The 13,934-nt window shown below is 38.7% G+C and overlaps 1 protein-coding gene across 2 annotated transcripts in view; it reads left to right on the top strand.

Annotated features, from left to right (window-relative positions):
• Positions 1-13,934, top strand: part of IntS10 (integrator complex subunit 10) — a 54,567-nt gene that overhangs the window by 22,427 nt on the left and 18,206 nt on the right. The window contains exons 11-13 of one of the 2 annotated variants that reach the window (XM_071592033.1): positions 13-219; positions 6,277-6,548; positions 9,171-9,326. In XM_071592033.1, the coding sequence (XP_071448134.1) occupies positions 13-219; positions 6,277-6,548; positions 9,171-9,326 (635 nt within the window). Of the gene's footprint in view, positions 1-12; positions 220-6,276; positions 6,549-9,170; positions 9,542-13,934 lie in introns of those variants that run through there. The other variant, XM_071592034.1, reaches the window with a different exon arrangement.

Below are 13,934 nucleotides of genomic sequence, written 5' to 3'. Positions count from 1 at the left end.
TCTTTGGATCAGGTTGCCTGTGAGCACGTCCTTCAGGTGGTCGCATCACTCCCTGTGGCAACGGCCTCCCCTCTAGTTGGCCTGCCGACCAGTCCTCCCCCCTCCAACAGCCTTCTCAAGCAGCCACTGGCCCTTGGTCGCCGACACCTACATTTCCTGCCCCTCAGTAGACCTGAGGTTCTTAATTACTGCGTCAAGCTTTTGCTGACCTCATTCCAGGTAAGCTTCTATCCTAAATTTGGTGCCCTGGTGGATATGCTTTGTAATAATTGTCTCACACATTCTCAATGTGTCCAAATGTCTTGATAGCCAGGAAAATACCATAGAATTGCATAGATAAAGGTCATCATACGTATCATATAAATATTGACTTGTAGCAGCTTTCCAAGTTATGTAGTTATTGGCCAGTTTGTCTAGAGATATTGGAAAGTAATGTAAATGTAAAGAATTATTAACACATACTGGAATTTGAACAACGTGAGTCGTTCAGTAACTCCTTAGATAATCAAGGAAATGGTCATTGTAGTATCAGAAAAATTTTGCACGTTGTAAGCATCATCTCTCACTGGACTGCTGTTTAAGTTTCAACTATATTCATGACATGAGATCATTTTCATGGTCAATTAAAGCAACAAGCTTTTGTTTATTTAGAAATATGGAAAAATATGTCTCGGGCGGTGATTAAACACTTCTATTTAAAATGCTTAACACCAAAAGAGGTCTAAGAAGAGTTTGATGAAGTTCATGGCACATCTGCTGCTGTGTTTACGACTGTTTTTGATTGGAAGAATGAGTTCAAAGAAACTGCGGGAGATGAGGCGGCAGTTGTTTTAATGGAGTCATCCACTAATGTGCATTTCAATCATTTTCAAATTTTAAAAATCATTCACCTTGGCCGAGATCAATATCAGTCAATGCAAATGATTTTTACTCTTTGAAATTGCTGCATGGGTAAATGAGTTTAAACTTGGCCATGCATCCACAATTGACATCATTTGGGATGTCCAGCAGGATTGACTTCTTCCAAATTGATTGATAAAATCCATGAAATGGTTTAAGAGTGATAGACAAATCAAAGTTCGCAAAACAGTTGAGACTATATGCATATCACAAGAAATACTTATCGATTTTGCACAAAAACTTGGCTGTGAAAAAATCTGTGCAAGATTAAGCCACATTTGCTTTCAGTGGAGAATGAACACAACCGTGTGGTCAATTAGGAGGCTGGTTTGGTACTTTTCCATCGCAATCCTGATGAGTTCCTGCATCAATACATAACTGTGGTCAAACCATGGACACTACGACACTCTATAGAGAAAGGAACAGTGAAAAGAGCGGGTTTTTCACATGTGATCCTGCTCCAAAGGAGTTGAAGATGGAAAAATTGGCCAATAAGGTGATGGGAACAGTTTTTTGAGATGCATGCGGTAGAAATAAATTCACATCAAATTAGCTGGTGATCGCCAGCACAGAAGCCTATTTTGAGGACCTTCTGAACTCCTACTGTTTGGACGGCTTAAAAAACATTGGCAAAACACTGGGAAAAGGGTAATAAGCTAAAAAGGAATTATGTTAAAAATAAAAGAAAATCCACCTAAAATTATTATTTTTTATTTTTTCTTTAGGACTCGTTAAATAACCCACATATCACATTTCAGACAGATACAGGCATACTCGGGTTTCAAAGAATAAATTACTTTATTTATTATTAGTAACGCATATCAGGAATTCCAAAACCTTGTATTCTGCCCACCAAACAAATAAACTACTATGTGATGGTCTGAAAAGCTTATAACTTGACCCATAAATGAGGCATTTTTTCTTGGAATTTATTTTCATTTTTCAACATAGTCTCCTTTTAAGTCAATATACTTTTTCTAGTGATGCTGTACTTTTTTAAACCTTTGCAAATAGTAGTTGTTGTGTTTCTCTGCAAAATAGGTGTTTATGTATGCGATAACCTCTTCGTCTGATGAAAATCTCTGTCCTCCTAGCAAAAATTTAATGTTAGGAAATGGGAAAAAGTTGCTGGGGGCCAGATTGGGTGAATACGGTGAGTGGTCAAACAATTCAAAGTGCAATTTATGAATTATAGTGATGTCAACCTCCTAAGTGCGAGCAGGTGCATTTTCCAAATGAAAAAGTCTTTCTCTTTCGTCTTCAAACGTGGTTGCTCTCCTGCAATTTCTGCTTGCTGCTTGTCATTTAATGGTGGGCAATACTCTCCCATTAAAGTTCACCTCTCTGAAGATAATTGATGAACCCAATTCCGTGAATATCCCTAAAAACAGCCGCCATCATCACCTTCCCAGCCGATGGAACCACCTCTGCCTTTTTGGGAGCAGGTTCACCCTTTTGCAGTCCTCGGCTGCGACTGTTCTCTCATCTCAGGAGTGTATTGGTGGATCATAACTTCATCCACTGTAATGAATCAATGCAAAATATCTACTGCACTTCCTTTGAACTATTCCAACAGGGTCTTGAAGATGTTCATTCGAATGAGTTTTTGGTCCAAAGTGAGCAAATGCCGCACTTAATGAGCAGATAGGCTCAGCATGTCCAATTCTTTAGTCTATATATACAAATGCATTATTTTAATAATCCCATAACCTCTGCTATCTCTCTAACCTTGATTCGACGGTCGTCCGGTACCATTTGATGAACTTTTTCAATGCTATCGGTCTTCGTGGCAGTTATTGACCGCCCCAAACACATATCATCTGCCAAGCTGGCATGGTCATGTTTAAATTCAACTGCCCAAAATTTCCTGATGGTAAATAATGCTGCAGAGTCTCCATACAGAGTGCCCAACTCATCTTTGACTTGCGTTGGTGTATTGCCTTTCAAAAATAAATATTTAATTACAGATTGGTACTCAATTTTTTCCATTTTTGCAAATACCCTCAAGATGACTCACTCAAATAATTGTCAAGCAGTAACTTGAGTGTCCAAAATGGCTGAAATTTTGGTGAGTGCTTTTCAAGTCATGTGCCAACTTTAGTTGAAGATTGCTTCCATCTTCATGTTGAAGTTGGAAATTTTTCAGACAACCCTTGTATTACCTTGTCCAATCAACTGTGCGTGTGGATTTATTTGAATTGTCATTCAAGACGCAAATGAATTTTAGAGCGCAAAAATCATTCGCTTAGGCAAGACTTAAATTTGGATCTCGAAGAAAAATCTTTTGTATCTCAGGGATGTCCAGTATATGATATATAATTGCAATCAATAGTATTTTCCATTGTCATTGAAATGAGGTCCTTGTAATTTTAATTGGAGTCATTTTGAGTAGCATCAGGCTTGATGTGGTGGAAGTCAAACATAATGAATAACTGATTGTAGCACTTTTGCCAAGTGGAAAAGTGCTACAATCAGTTATTCATGGAGTCATTTTGTTTAAACTACTCAATAATCTAATTCACAGGATCTGTTAAAATTGCATGTATTAAATTAATTTTTACCAAAGCTCAGTGATGTTTTGATGTTCAATTGTTTGTATTTTGATATTGCCTGTTAAATAAATATGAAGACACCTGTAATGGTGTGAACTGCAACTAATCTGAGGTATTGGAAAACACTTATGACTAATTAGATGAAAATTGATTGAAAAGTAGCTGCAAAACTCCCTTTGAGAGAACCCATTCTTAGCATGGGGTGCCATTAATTTTTACTTAAACCTACCACAAGTTCATTTAAAGTTTATGCTCGGCCAGGAATGCATGTCTGAAATGTTTCAGCCTAAAAGCTACAAATATTTCATTTTCCGAACAATTGCTGGTGATATGTGGGGAGTTGGCTTCTATTTAGTATGCAGTAGCTTGGCTGGGCTAGTTAGGGTATGCCCAAGTCTCAGGCCTTGTGAAAACTTCAAAATAGCCAAGCGTAGAAAGTGGGGAAAATAGCTGGGGACATATTTGCCACAAGAGATGCCCAGAGAAACAGAAAAGGTGTGGGTGGGTCTCACCTTAAACTTGAAGCCCTACGTCATGTGAATCTTGCACATCAAGGGGTCACTCGGGGAAGGGGCCTTTTTCCCTTCCTCAGCCTCCCTCTGTTTCTCACAGAGCCCCATCCCACAAGAGCATTCGGATAGGGCATGAATTGGAATTGTCATCCAAACCCAAGATTACCCAAGCGTTGCACCCTTGCACCCTTTCTCCTATTCGGCATACTTCCCACACTTCATAACTCTACATTTCCTTCTCTCTCTTTTCTCTCCATTCCTTCTCTCTCCCTTATCTCCCACTCTCTCCTCACTCCATGGGGACATCTCTTTAAGGGACGTCTCTTTATTTGATTTTGACCCTGAAGGGAGAATGGAACTCATCAGAATTATCCACCTCATGAAGAATTACCCCAGGTAATTACCACACGTTGTAGGCAAAAATCAGCAGATTTGTGCCCCATTTCATGTTTAATCAACTGCATAATCATAAGCAATATGATTACTGTATTTGTTTGTAGTCACTTTTCTACACAGGAAAGTTATATAACTTAGCTTTTAAATGTGCCCATGAGAATCGTCAAGGCAACGTCTAGCATTCCCTGTGCCTATGAAGAACTATGTTAACTACTAAGTGAAGCTCCCACCATGAAGAAAATGGTAACGAAGTATTAGCCATCCCTGTTGTTAAATGAGCATTGCACTAGAGTTAGCGATTGTAGTCAACTCTGCTGGTTAACTATGAGGTCACTTTCTTGTGAGAATTCCAATGAATTTTGCAAAGAATGTAGCTTAGAGGTAGTCTCTGCCTTTGCATGCCTCTGAAATATAGTGCATGTTGCAACGTCCAGTTTGAGCTGTTTCTCTTGGAAATAGGTCCCAGCTTCCCAGCAGTGGAGCTGCCTAATCAGTTCCAAGCATACATGAAGGTCCAGTCTAGTAGATCATTGAGAATGATAAATAGTACCAGGCAATTTTCGTACTAGGCAATTATTAAGCAGATGAATTCCGTAATATAGATTATGATACTGCACCAGGCTTACCAGGTTTATAAGTGCAAAATGCAGATTTTTTTTTATCGAAAGAATGATATAAGAGCTTTATTGAAAGTATGCACATTGCAAATACCACGCCAGTAAAAATCTTTCCCTTTATCGCTCACCATTCATCAACCATAACCATTTTTTCGCATCTTTGTATAAACCAAAGTGCGTCACCCACGATCCAGACAAGTGGTAATCAGAAGTAGCCAAGTCCAAGTGAGTAAGCCGCATGGGGTAGAACTGCCCTTCCAAGTGCTTCCAACATGCCACGAACTGGTTTAACCGTATGTGATGGAGCATTGCCATTAAGAGCAATCACCTTGTGTCGCCTCTTTTGGTATTCTGATCTTTTTTCAAGTAGCAAATGGTTCAAATCAAACAATTTTTGTTGGTAAAGTTCAGTATTAACCATTTCACCAGGTTTTAACAATTCATAATAGACTACACCCTTCCGGTCACACCAAACACAGAGCATTGTCTTCCAGCCATCGGTCTTGTGGTCGATATGAATGGTGCACCTGGATCTACCCATGATTTTTTGCCATTGGGATTCTCAAAATAAATCCACTTTTGATCCCCAGTAATGATACAATGCAAAAACGGCTTCTTTTTGTATAGTGAGAGCAAAATTTTGCATGTATTTTTGTACCTCTCCATCTGCCTGTCGTTCAACTCATGTGGTACCTATCTGCCAATCTTCTGAATCTTTTCCATTTCTCGTTGGCGATTGAAACAGCTTCTTTACTGATGCTCAATTGCTCTGCGAGTTGTTTTTTTGTGTTTGCAAATTATCTCTATACCTTTTTGGCGATTTTCCGTGTTCCTTGTCAGCAACATCAAAGTCATCAATTTTGAAAACTGAAACCATCGTTCACACATATTTTGCAATGGAGTATGTTCACCATAAGCTTCTCAAAGTAATCGCTAAGGTTCAGCAGCATTTTCTTCCAGTGAAAACAAAATTTAAATGCTCTCTATGAATGCTCTTTGTTTGGTATAAATTTCAACACATTAAACACAGCAACACACAACAAACACTATGTGCAAACACTTTTACAATTTATCACTCGTGTTCGTCCGACACTTCTTGATGGCACAACAAAATGGCATTAGTGTCAAATCTTTGTAATACAAACCGCATTGGTGCACCATCTGGGGTCTGAAATCCGCGTTTCGTACTTGTGCACCTGGTATGCCTTCAGCTCAGGAGCAAGTTGTAGTGGTGTGGGAACAAGAGTACTGGGATGATCAATCGCAAGTTGGTTGGATGTGGTTACTGTTCGATTTCAGAAGCAGTGCAAGTCACCAGGGGGTGAGACTGACATGGTGTTGGGGCACATGCTGGTGTTGTCTCAGCTTGGTTGGCCTCAGGATGGGGAGGAGGATGCCCTGGTGTGGGCGCTGGAGAGAGTTCGACTCCGAGGGAGTCTCTCCTATCCACTCTTCACCCAGTACATTATAAACGTGGACATCTTGGAGGAAATGGTTTACCTATCAACCGAGCACGGAGGCTCCATTCACCTGGACATATTACAACCCTCAACTACCACACCACCCTCTACGTAAGTAAATAATACATTTGGTAAAAGTCTTTCAGTATTGATTTGGATATATCTATTTTTGAGTCATTTGTCATGACTCATGATGTTCACTTTTACGTAAAGCAGTGGTTATCAAGGAAACAATTTTTCCCTCACCAAAAAATAAATATCAGATTTCTATTTTTTTAAATGAAAAAATTGTGATGCCATAATTTTGTCCTTTTTTTAGTTCCACAGATTTAGAAAGTTTTCTTAAAAGTGTGGACAACTATTTAGAAACGAAGGCAAATGGAGACAATGTTAATGAGATTTTTGATCAATTGGAAAAATTCATGGATCATAAAATAATTATCAGTGCCACTCATAAAAAAATGACTTTTTTATTTGCAATTAGTTATTGCAAATGCTTCAAGTAGGCTTAATGTCAATCGTGTATACATATGTGTGCCTAACAAGATTTTATTATCATTTTTAAATTGTTGATCTCACGTAGTGAATTGAATGAATTCGCTGTTTTGATTAATGAATGGGTGTATTTTTTGCAATTACATGCTTGTGTGGGTGAAAAATGGTGTACATTTTGTCCTACATTTAACAAAAGTGGCTGGAAAATTTTGACATGAAATTCATTCATAGAGATTTTCAGGAATGCAAAACATTTGAGTTAATCTCCTAAAAATTGTGTTATCAATTTCTACTGTACATTTTATCCCACCATTGTTTAGCTTAAGAATACTGGAAACTATACCGGGTCTGTTCAAAAGGTTCCCAGACGTTTTGAATAGTGCGCCTCCAGTTGGTTATTTTTTAATCCGCTTGGAGGCATCGCATTCATGGAAACTTCCCAAATAACTGCCTTCAACCACTTGGTTGATATCTTGTATTGTTGATTAGTTACGGCCGTTTATGTAAAAGGGGGGTTCGTGAAGTGTGGCGAAAAATCAGATCCGTGGAAATGAGATCTTTGAAGGAGCAACGCTGTTCTGGGGAATTCCGTGTGAAACTCAGCAAATCCTTTACAGACACTTTTGAGTTAATCACCAAGGCTTATGGTGAGAATGCAATGACAGGTAGCACGTATTATGAGTGGTTTACCCGGTTCAAAAAGGGGCGGCAATTAGTGTAAGATGACGAGCGTTTTGGAAGACCATCAACGTCGACTGATGACCCCCACGTGGAGAAAGTGAACGAGCTCGTCATTTGTGAAAATGGACATTTGACTGCCAGGGAACTGGCAGAAGAGTGTGGCATCTCGATTAGTTCATGCTACGAAATCCTTACTGAAAAATTCAAGATTGATTTGCCGCCAAATTCGTACCTCACCTGATCGTAACCGACTAGAAACAGCATCCAGTTCAAGTCTGTCAGGAACTATTTGATGGAGCTGAAGAGGATGAAACCTTCATGTCTAGGATCATAACAGGCAATGAGTCATGGCTTTATGGATATATGACAGCGAAACAAAAGTGCAATCTTCACAATGGATTGGCAAAACATCCCCCTGTCTCCAATAAGCTCGGCAAGTTCCCTCGAATGTCTAGGTGATTTTGGCTGTTTTTTTCTATGCATCACAAATGCCTAACTTAAGGGTAGAAAGTCAACATTGAGTACTACTTTGGGGTTATGAAATGCCCGAGAGAGAGAATCAGGTAAAAATGGCCCGAACTTTGGAGGAGCAGTGAGTGGTTTTTTTCACCGCGGCAATTCACTGACTCAATCATCTCTCAGAACTCGTGGGATTTTACCCGAGAACAAGACTGCTGTGCTTCCCCACCCACCCTACTCACCAGACCTGGCCCCATGTCACTTTCCCCAAACTAAAGCTCCCACTGAAAGAAAAATATTTGCCACCATTCCAGAGATAGAGAAAATTTTGACAGAGGAACATATGAACATTTCAGAAGAAGTATTCCAGGGCTGTTTCAAAAAGTGGAAACACTGTTTGGGATGAGTTTGCATATGCATTTGGAAGGAGACCGCCTTGAAGGGGACCATGTCCAATTATTTGTTAGTGAAGTATTTTTTTTGTCACAAAAAATGTCAGGAAGTTTTTGAACAGATCTCATAACTTCTATTATACATAATATTATGCGACTGGACATAATTAGCATTATTATTGCTGGTGATTACACGCATGCTCACCATTGTAGTGCCAATTTTCCACTCCAGTGAGTTATTCAATGCAGCTGGAAAAGTCTGGAATGTATAAAATTATATACTATATATGTAAATATATGAACATTATCAATGCTGGCACTTTTGACAAACCGAACGGTTTCAGGGTCCGTTGCGTCCCTTTCCAGGGGACACATAGCTTCTTTCCCCCCCCCTCCTCACGTTCAACCCCCTGATCCCAACCCCCTCCCTCCCTCCTCCAAACACCCCTCCTTTCTTTTGCTTACCTTCTTATACCCACCTCCCCCCCCCACTTTCCACCCCCCTGTCGCCCTTACTCCCTTCCCCACCTTTACTTTGGTTTATATTGAAGAGCAACTTTGTAGAGTCACCTGAAGATGACATAAACTGTTGAAACCCGGGTCATAAATAATTTTTTTTTTTAAATAGTGAAATTTTGCATAGTTTGTTCCTTTCCATGATGGATCAATTTCACATTATCAATGCTAATTAATTTTGTATTGGTAGGCAAAGAAGAATGTCAACGAGAGGTGTCGATAAAGGTGCAAAAGAGGACTTCAAAATGGCAATGCGTCGACAAGTGGCTAGAAGCAATGAACCCCTTGATGCATTAATGATTCATTTCTTGACAAACGAAAAAGATCTACTGCTTCAAACTCTAATGTAAAAGTTAATATGTACATATTTTTTTATTCGGATAGATTTGTATGCATGTGTAATATCCCTTGTTTTTAATATTTGCCTGAAATGCATGTGAGAATGTGTTTTGCAATGCATCTTTCTGTTAATCCTTACATGAGCAAGTGTAAATGCTGCAGATCAGCTCATTACCTGTGTACAAAGTTTATCAATTTTATAAATAAATAACTAAAAATGTTTGCCGAAACTGTGTCTTGGGGCATAAAGAGTATGGTATGTAAACATTATATCTTCCTGGAAATCGCTGGCAGTTGAGGAAGTGGCCTCATTCTAATTTGCACATTCCACGTGCCATGGCTTAGTATTGGGTGAGCCTCGTCCACCAAACCAACCTCCAGGTTGATAATTATGATTTTAAATGAAAGTATATCACTTAATTAAAACGACTTCAATTCACAAGCTTTTTGAGGATAAAGCAGTTTTTAGTGTTATGGAAGAGGATTGGAATGGTACAGTGGCTAACATACTAACTTCCCATCAAGAGGGCCAGGGTTCGAATCCTGGTGACGGTAGATGTTTTTCAGTGGTATCCCAGTCGGAACTTATGGTGCTTTGTGGAGAGCACTTTGAGTGAGCACACCATACATCAGATGGGACGTTAAACTGCAGATCCCCTGCTGCCTTTCGTTAAGAGTAGGCTAATGGCAACGTGGGGTTTCTCTCCACCCTTCCTCATTTCCCTGAACATCTATCTCTAATGGTTCAAATGACCTTAGCTCTGTCGGTCACCTCCGTCTAAAAACTACTGCTGCTGCTAGTGTTATGAATGTTTTTTTCTGAGGGTTAATATTTCTGAGATTAATATTTAATCAAAATTAAGCTTACTTGACCCCTGTGGAAAATTTCTATGTTCTGTTTCATGTGGTCTGTTGGGTTGCCTCTGTTTTCAGACTGGATCACTGTTTTTATATTGTAATATGCTTTTATAGTTTCAAGGTCCCCTTTCCCATATCACTCATCCTTTCATGGAGAAACATAAGTATTGCATTTGTTTGCATTGTTAAGTTTGTTCAAAAAAGGCCTTGAGTAATTGCCATTGCCTTGTGTTGAGCCATCAAGTTTTACCCCTATACTAAAAATTTACTTCTTCCAATAAAATTTTTTGGAGATTCAATAATTTATATGTCTTTCTTTAAAAAAATACTGTAATGCAGCTTATATGAATTTGAAATATTTTCGAGACAAGACCACCACATGGTGTTTCAGATTCAGTTTCAGAACTCAGATAAAAAGAAGCTTCGTAAATAACACTAAATCAAGGATGCATTGCCAGGAGCAGCTTTTGGACTCATCATTTCAAGAGTCATTAGTAGATAAGGAGATGTTTGGAGAGGAGGTTAGAGGGGTGACCACTAGTGAATTCTTTGGTCGTTAGTTTATTCTGATGAGTTAACATCATATGTCATCACTTCTTTTTAGAAAAAGATGATGACATTCAAATGTTCATTGAAGAAGACCCCAGCTGCAGAGTTTTTAAGTTAGTTATTCTCTGCGATGGAAAGGGCATGCATCGAATACTAAGTTGTTAAGTTAAATGCTAAAAGTACAGTGTTGGCAAAAGATGAAACCTAAGGCCACGGTACCAGTGCAATTGCCCCATATTCGAAGGTAGTTCCCTATGAATGGGCATAGGGGCAGTTTGTGTGTGTGGATCCCTTTATGACCTAATTTTTAATGTCACATGCTCAGCGTGTAATCGCCTCTGCCGCACTCCTTAGTTACCATGAGGTGGGCAAGTTACCGTGTAGATAGATAGATAGAAGCTTAGGGTGCCGAGCAATGCCACCCGCAACCCAGGCCTTCTGGTGGGTAGCCCAGTGGTCTATCGACAGGAATACTGCACCCTGAAGTTTAGAAATTATTTCAGAAATAATCACTGTACATGAGTCCTAAAAACACTGAAAATTTAACTCTGCAAATTTCTCTCCAGGACTAGGAATCGTAGCCACCAACATGAAAAATTTGAACTCGATGGTTTGGTGATGAAAATAAATTATTAGAAATTAAGAATAAACACGAACAGTAGGCAGAATCTCAATAGTCTTCAGACCTCACAAAATAGAAAATAAACTTTGTACAAGAAGCATTCAAGACCAAAGATATGCTTGTATATTAAAGCTTTGGAAATGATTGGAGCCATTCAGGCAATCCTATCTTTAACCTTTTTTTATCTCTTTTTAATTTGCATTAATCTGGTATAAAATTAAACTTAAAAGGTTCCTCGTCATTTGAAGATATCTTGAGGTCTTTGATAATTAAACAAATGTGTTTTGAAGAATATTTATAGGGTGACAGAAGTATAAATTACCAAATGAAGTGGCACACCGCTTAGAATTGACTACAAACTTGAAGTGGTGGAAGGACTGGTGCATTCCCATGACATCTACACGGTAATGTATGTACCGTAGTGCATGTACCTGTAGATAACATGATCTACATTAATTAAATTAATTTACAAAACTATATTGTAACCAAAAGTTAAGAAAAGCTTAACTTTTTTTGTTGCTTGCCTGTTGTGCAATTATCTCCTGCCGCACACCATTGCAATGGCGTGTGGATACCATATTTGTGGATAGATTTATACAGGGATAATGAATTCTGAATACGAAAAAAACGAGCTAGTGGACTTGAAAAGATATCTATTTAAGAAATAATTCGAAACCTTCAAATTTCACAGTAGCAGTTTACCAAAAAATTATACATTTTTAAAATTAACTTTTACGGAAATAATGAGAGACTATTGAATTTTGCGGCAGCTGTTTTCAATGTAAATTTCTAGCTCTCAGTATAACTCATAATATATATATGTTTGTAAATTATATATTAGTTAGAGAAAGAATGTGACAGTTTAATTGTCTCTCCCCATTGAAGTGAATACACTGAAATCTTAATGCACAGTTAATATGCACTGCTACAGGTAATATGACATGCACTGCTATCTGTGTGTCAAAAAAATTTTGTTATTTTCAATCTCAAAAATGTCCAGAAAAGTATGTATCTCTAATTCAGACCTATTCAAAGTTACTTCGCAATATTTTCCCTATTTATGCTAAAAAAATTAGAAGCCCTTGCTCTGTACCATTTTGGTCCTCAAACAAATGAGCAAATTAATTTCCAGATTGGTATATTATCAGGGGGGTTGCGGTAATCCAGTGGTAGGGTGTTGAACTACTAATTGGAGGGCCTGGGTTCAATTCCCTGGCACACCTCTATTTCCCCCTCCTCTCAGCACCAATGCCCTCAGCTCCACCCAAGCTGTGTGATTATTCAGGGGCCAGAACATTCAGGGAAACCTCAACAGCACAAGGAAAGGCACTGGCCCCCCTACCTTGATGTTTAGTGAATTTCACATGCCGTTGGGCTTAGTGATGAGTGAACTCTACCATCAGCTACCAAACCGGCCGGCCGGCACATCGTTGCTTTTTTGTTCACACCTCATTCGTAATGCTTCCAGATTGAAGTATTAATGAGTGAAAGTCACTCTCATTTAGTCTATTATTTTGCATAATGTAGGTCATAATCCAACCATCATTGTATGTCTTCACCAATCCTAATTTTAGTGGCCCTGATTCTCAAAAAGAATTTTAACAAAACTTGCATTTCTTGTTTTTTTTTAATATCCAGTTTTGTATTTGTGCTGTGAACTGTTCTCTGCTTCAGATCCTTTTGTACCTATATGCTTTTATTCATTGCAAGTTGTATACTGTCATTTCCTCTTTCAAGTGGACAAGAATTCCCTTCTAATCCCGTTCCCCTTTTGTCACCCAGTTAACATAATGCTCCTCTAAATAATTTCATATTTGTTTCATCGATTTCATTCAACTTAGTGTCTTGAAAATTGAGAAAAAAGTGTTAACTTCCTGGATCATCGCCTGCTTCTTTATTTGATCCAGAAATGCTTCATTTTTGGAGTGCCGAAATCGTTATTTATATCTTTCGGAAAACATATTTTGAAGTCAGTAACCGTACTCTAATCAAGATTACAATATTCGGGTAAAATGTTGGTTTTATTTTCATGATTCACCGTTTATTGAATGAATTAATGGTTATATCTTAACCTTCCACCAAGAATATACTTATTTTAAAGCTTTTGGTCTTAGATTACGTAACGATCTGATCAGGGAAATTCTGTAATCAGCCTGGATAATTCCTAGAATTGTGTAACCACGCATGACGAGGAAAATCCGAATTTTATTCGTTGCCTTCTCGACGTTAACATGAAGATAGTGTTGTAAGTCCAAATCGTTCACTATGCACCTATTTCGCCTATTCGCCCCTCTGTTGAGGTGTATTACTCACGTCTGGTCCTTACATAAACTTTGAGTCACTCTTTTCTCATTCACATTTCATACGTGTAGCCATCACGGAAATATCTGCATGGAATTGGCGACAGCGCCCTTCGATGTGCCCGTTAACTTTTCACGTTAACTCACCCTTATCCCTCTCAAAGGAATTTGGAGCCAATTTCAGGGCCGTCCGCGAGTACACATGTTTACCCGCGGAAGGGCAAGTTATGTGGGTCAGGCATAGGATGATCAACCTCTACGACTGTTGAACAAGTTCTCTCTTGTT

Source organism: Hetaerina americana, unplaced genomic scaffold (assembly GCF_022747635.1).
Source record: "Hetaerina americana unplaced genomic scaffold, ioHetAmer1.1.p SCAF_5, whole genome shotgun sequence".
Lineage (NCBI taxonomy): Eukaryota > Metazoa > Arthropoda > Insecta > Odonata > Calopterygidae > Hetaerina > Hetaerina americana.
The sequence above is the reverse complement of the archived record's forward strand: the minus strand, read 5'-3'. Positions and strand labels throughout refer to the sequence as shown.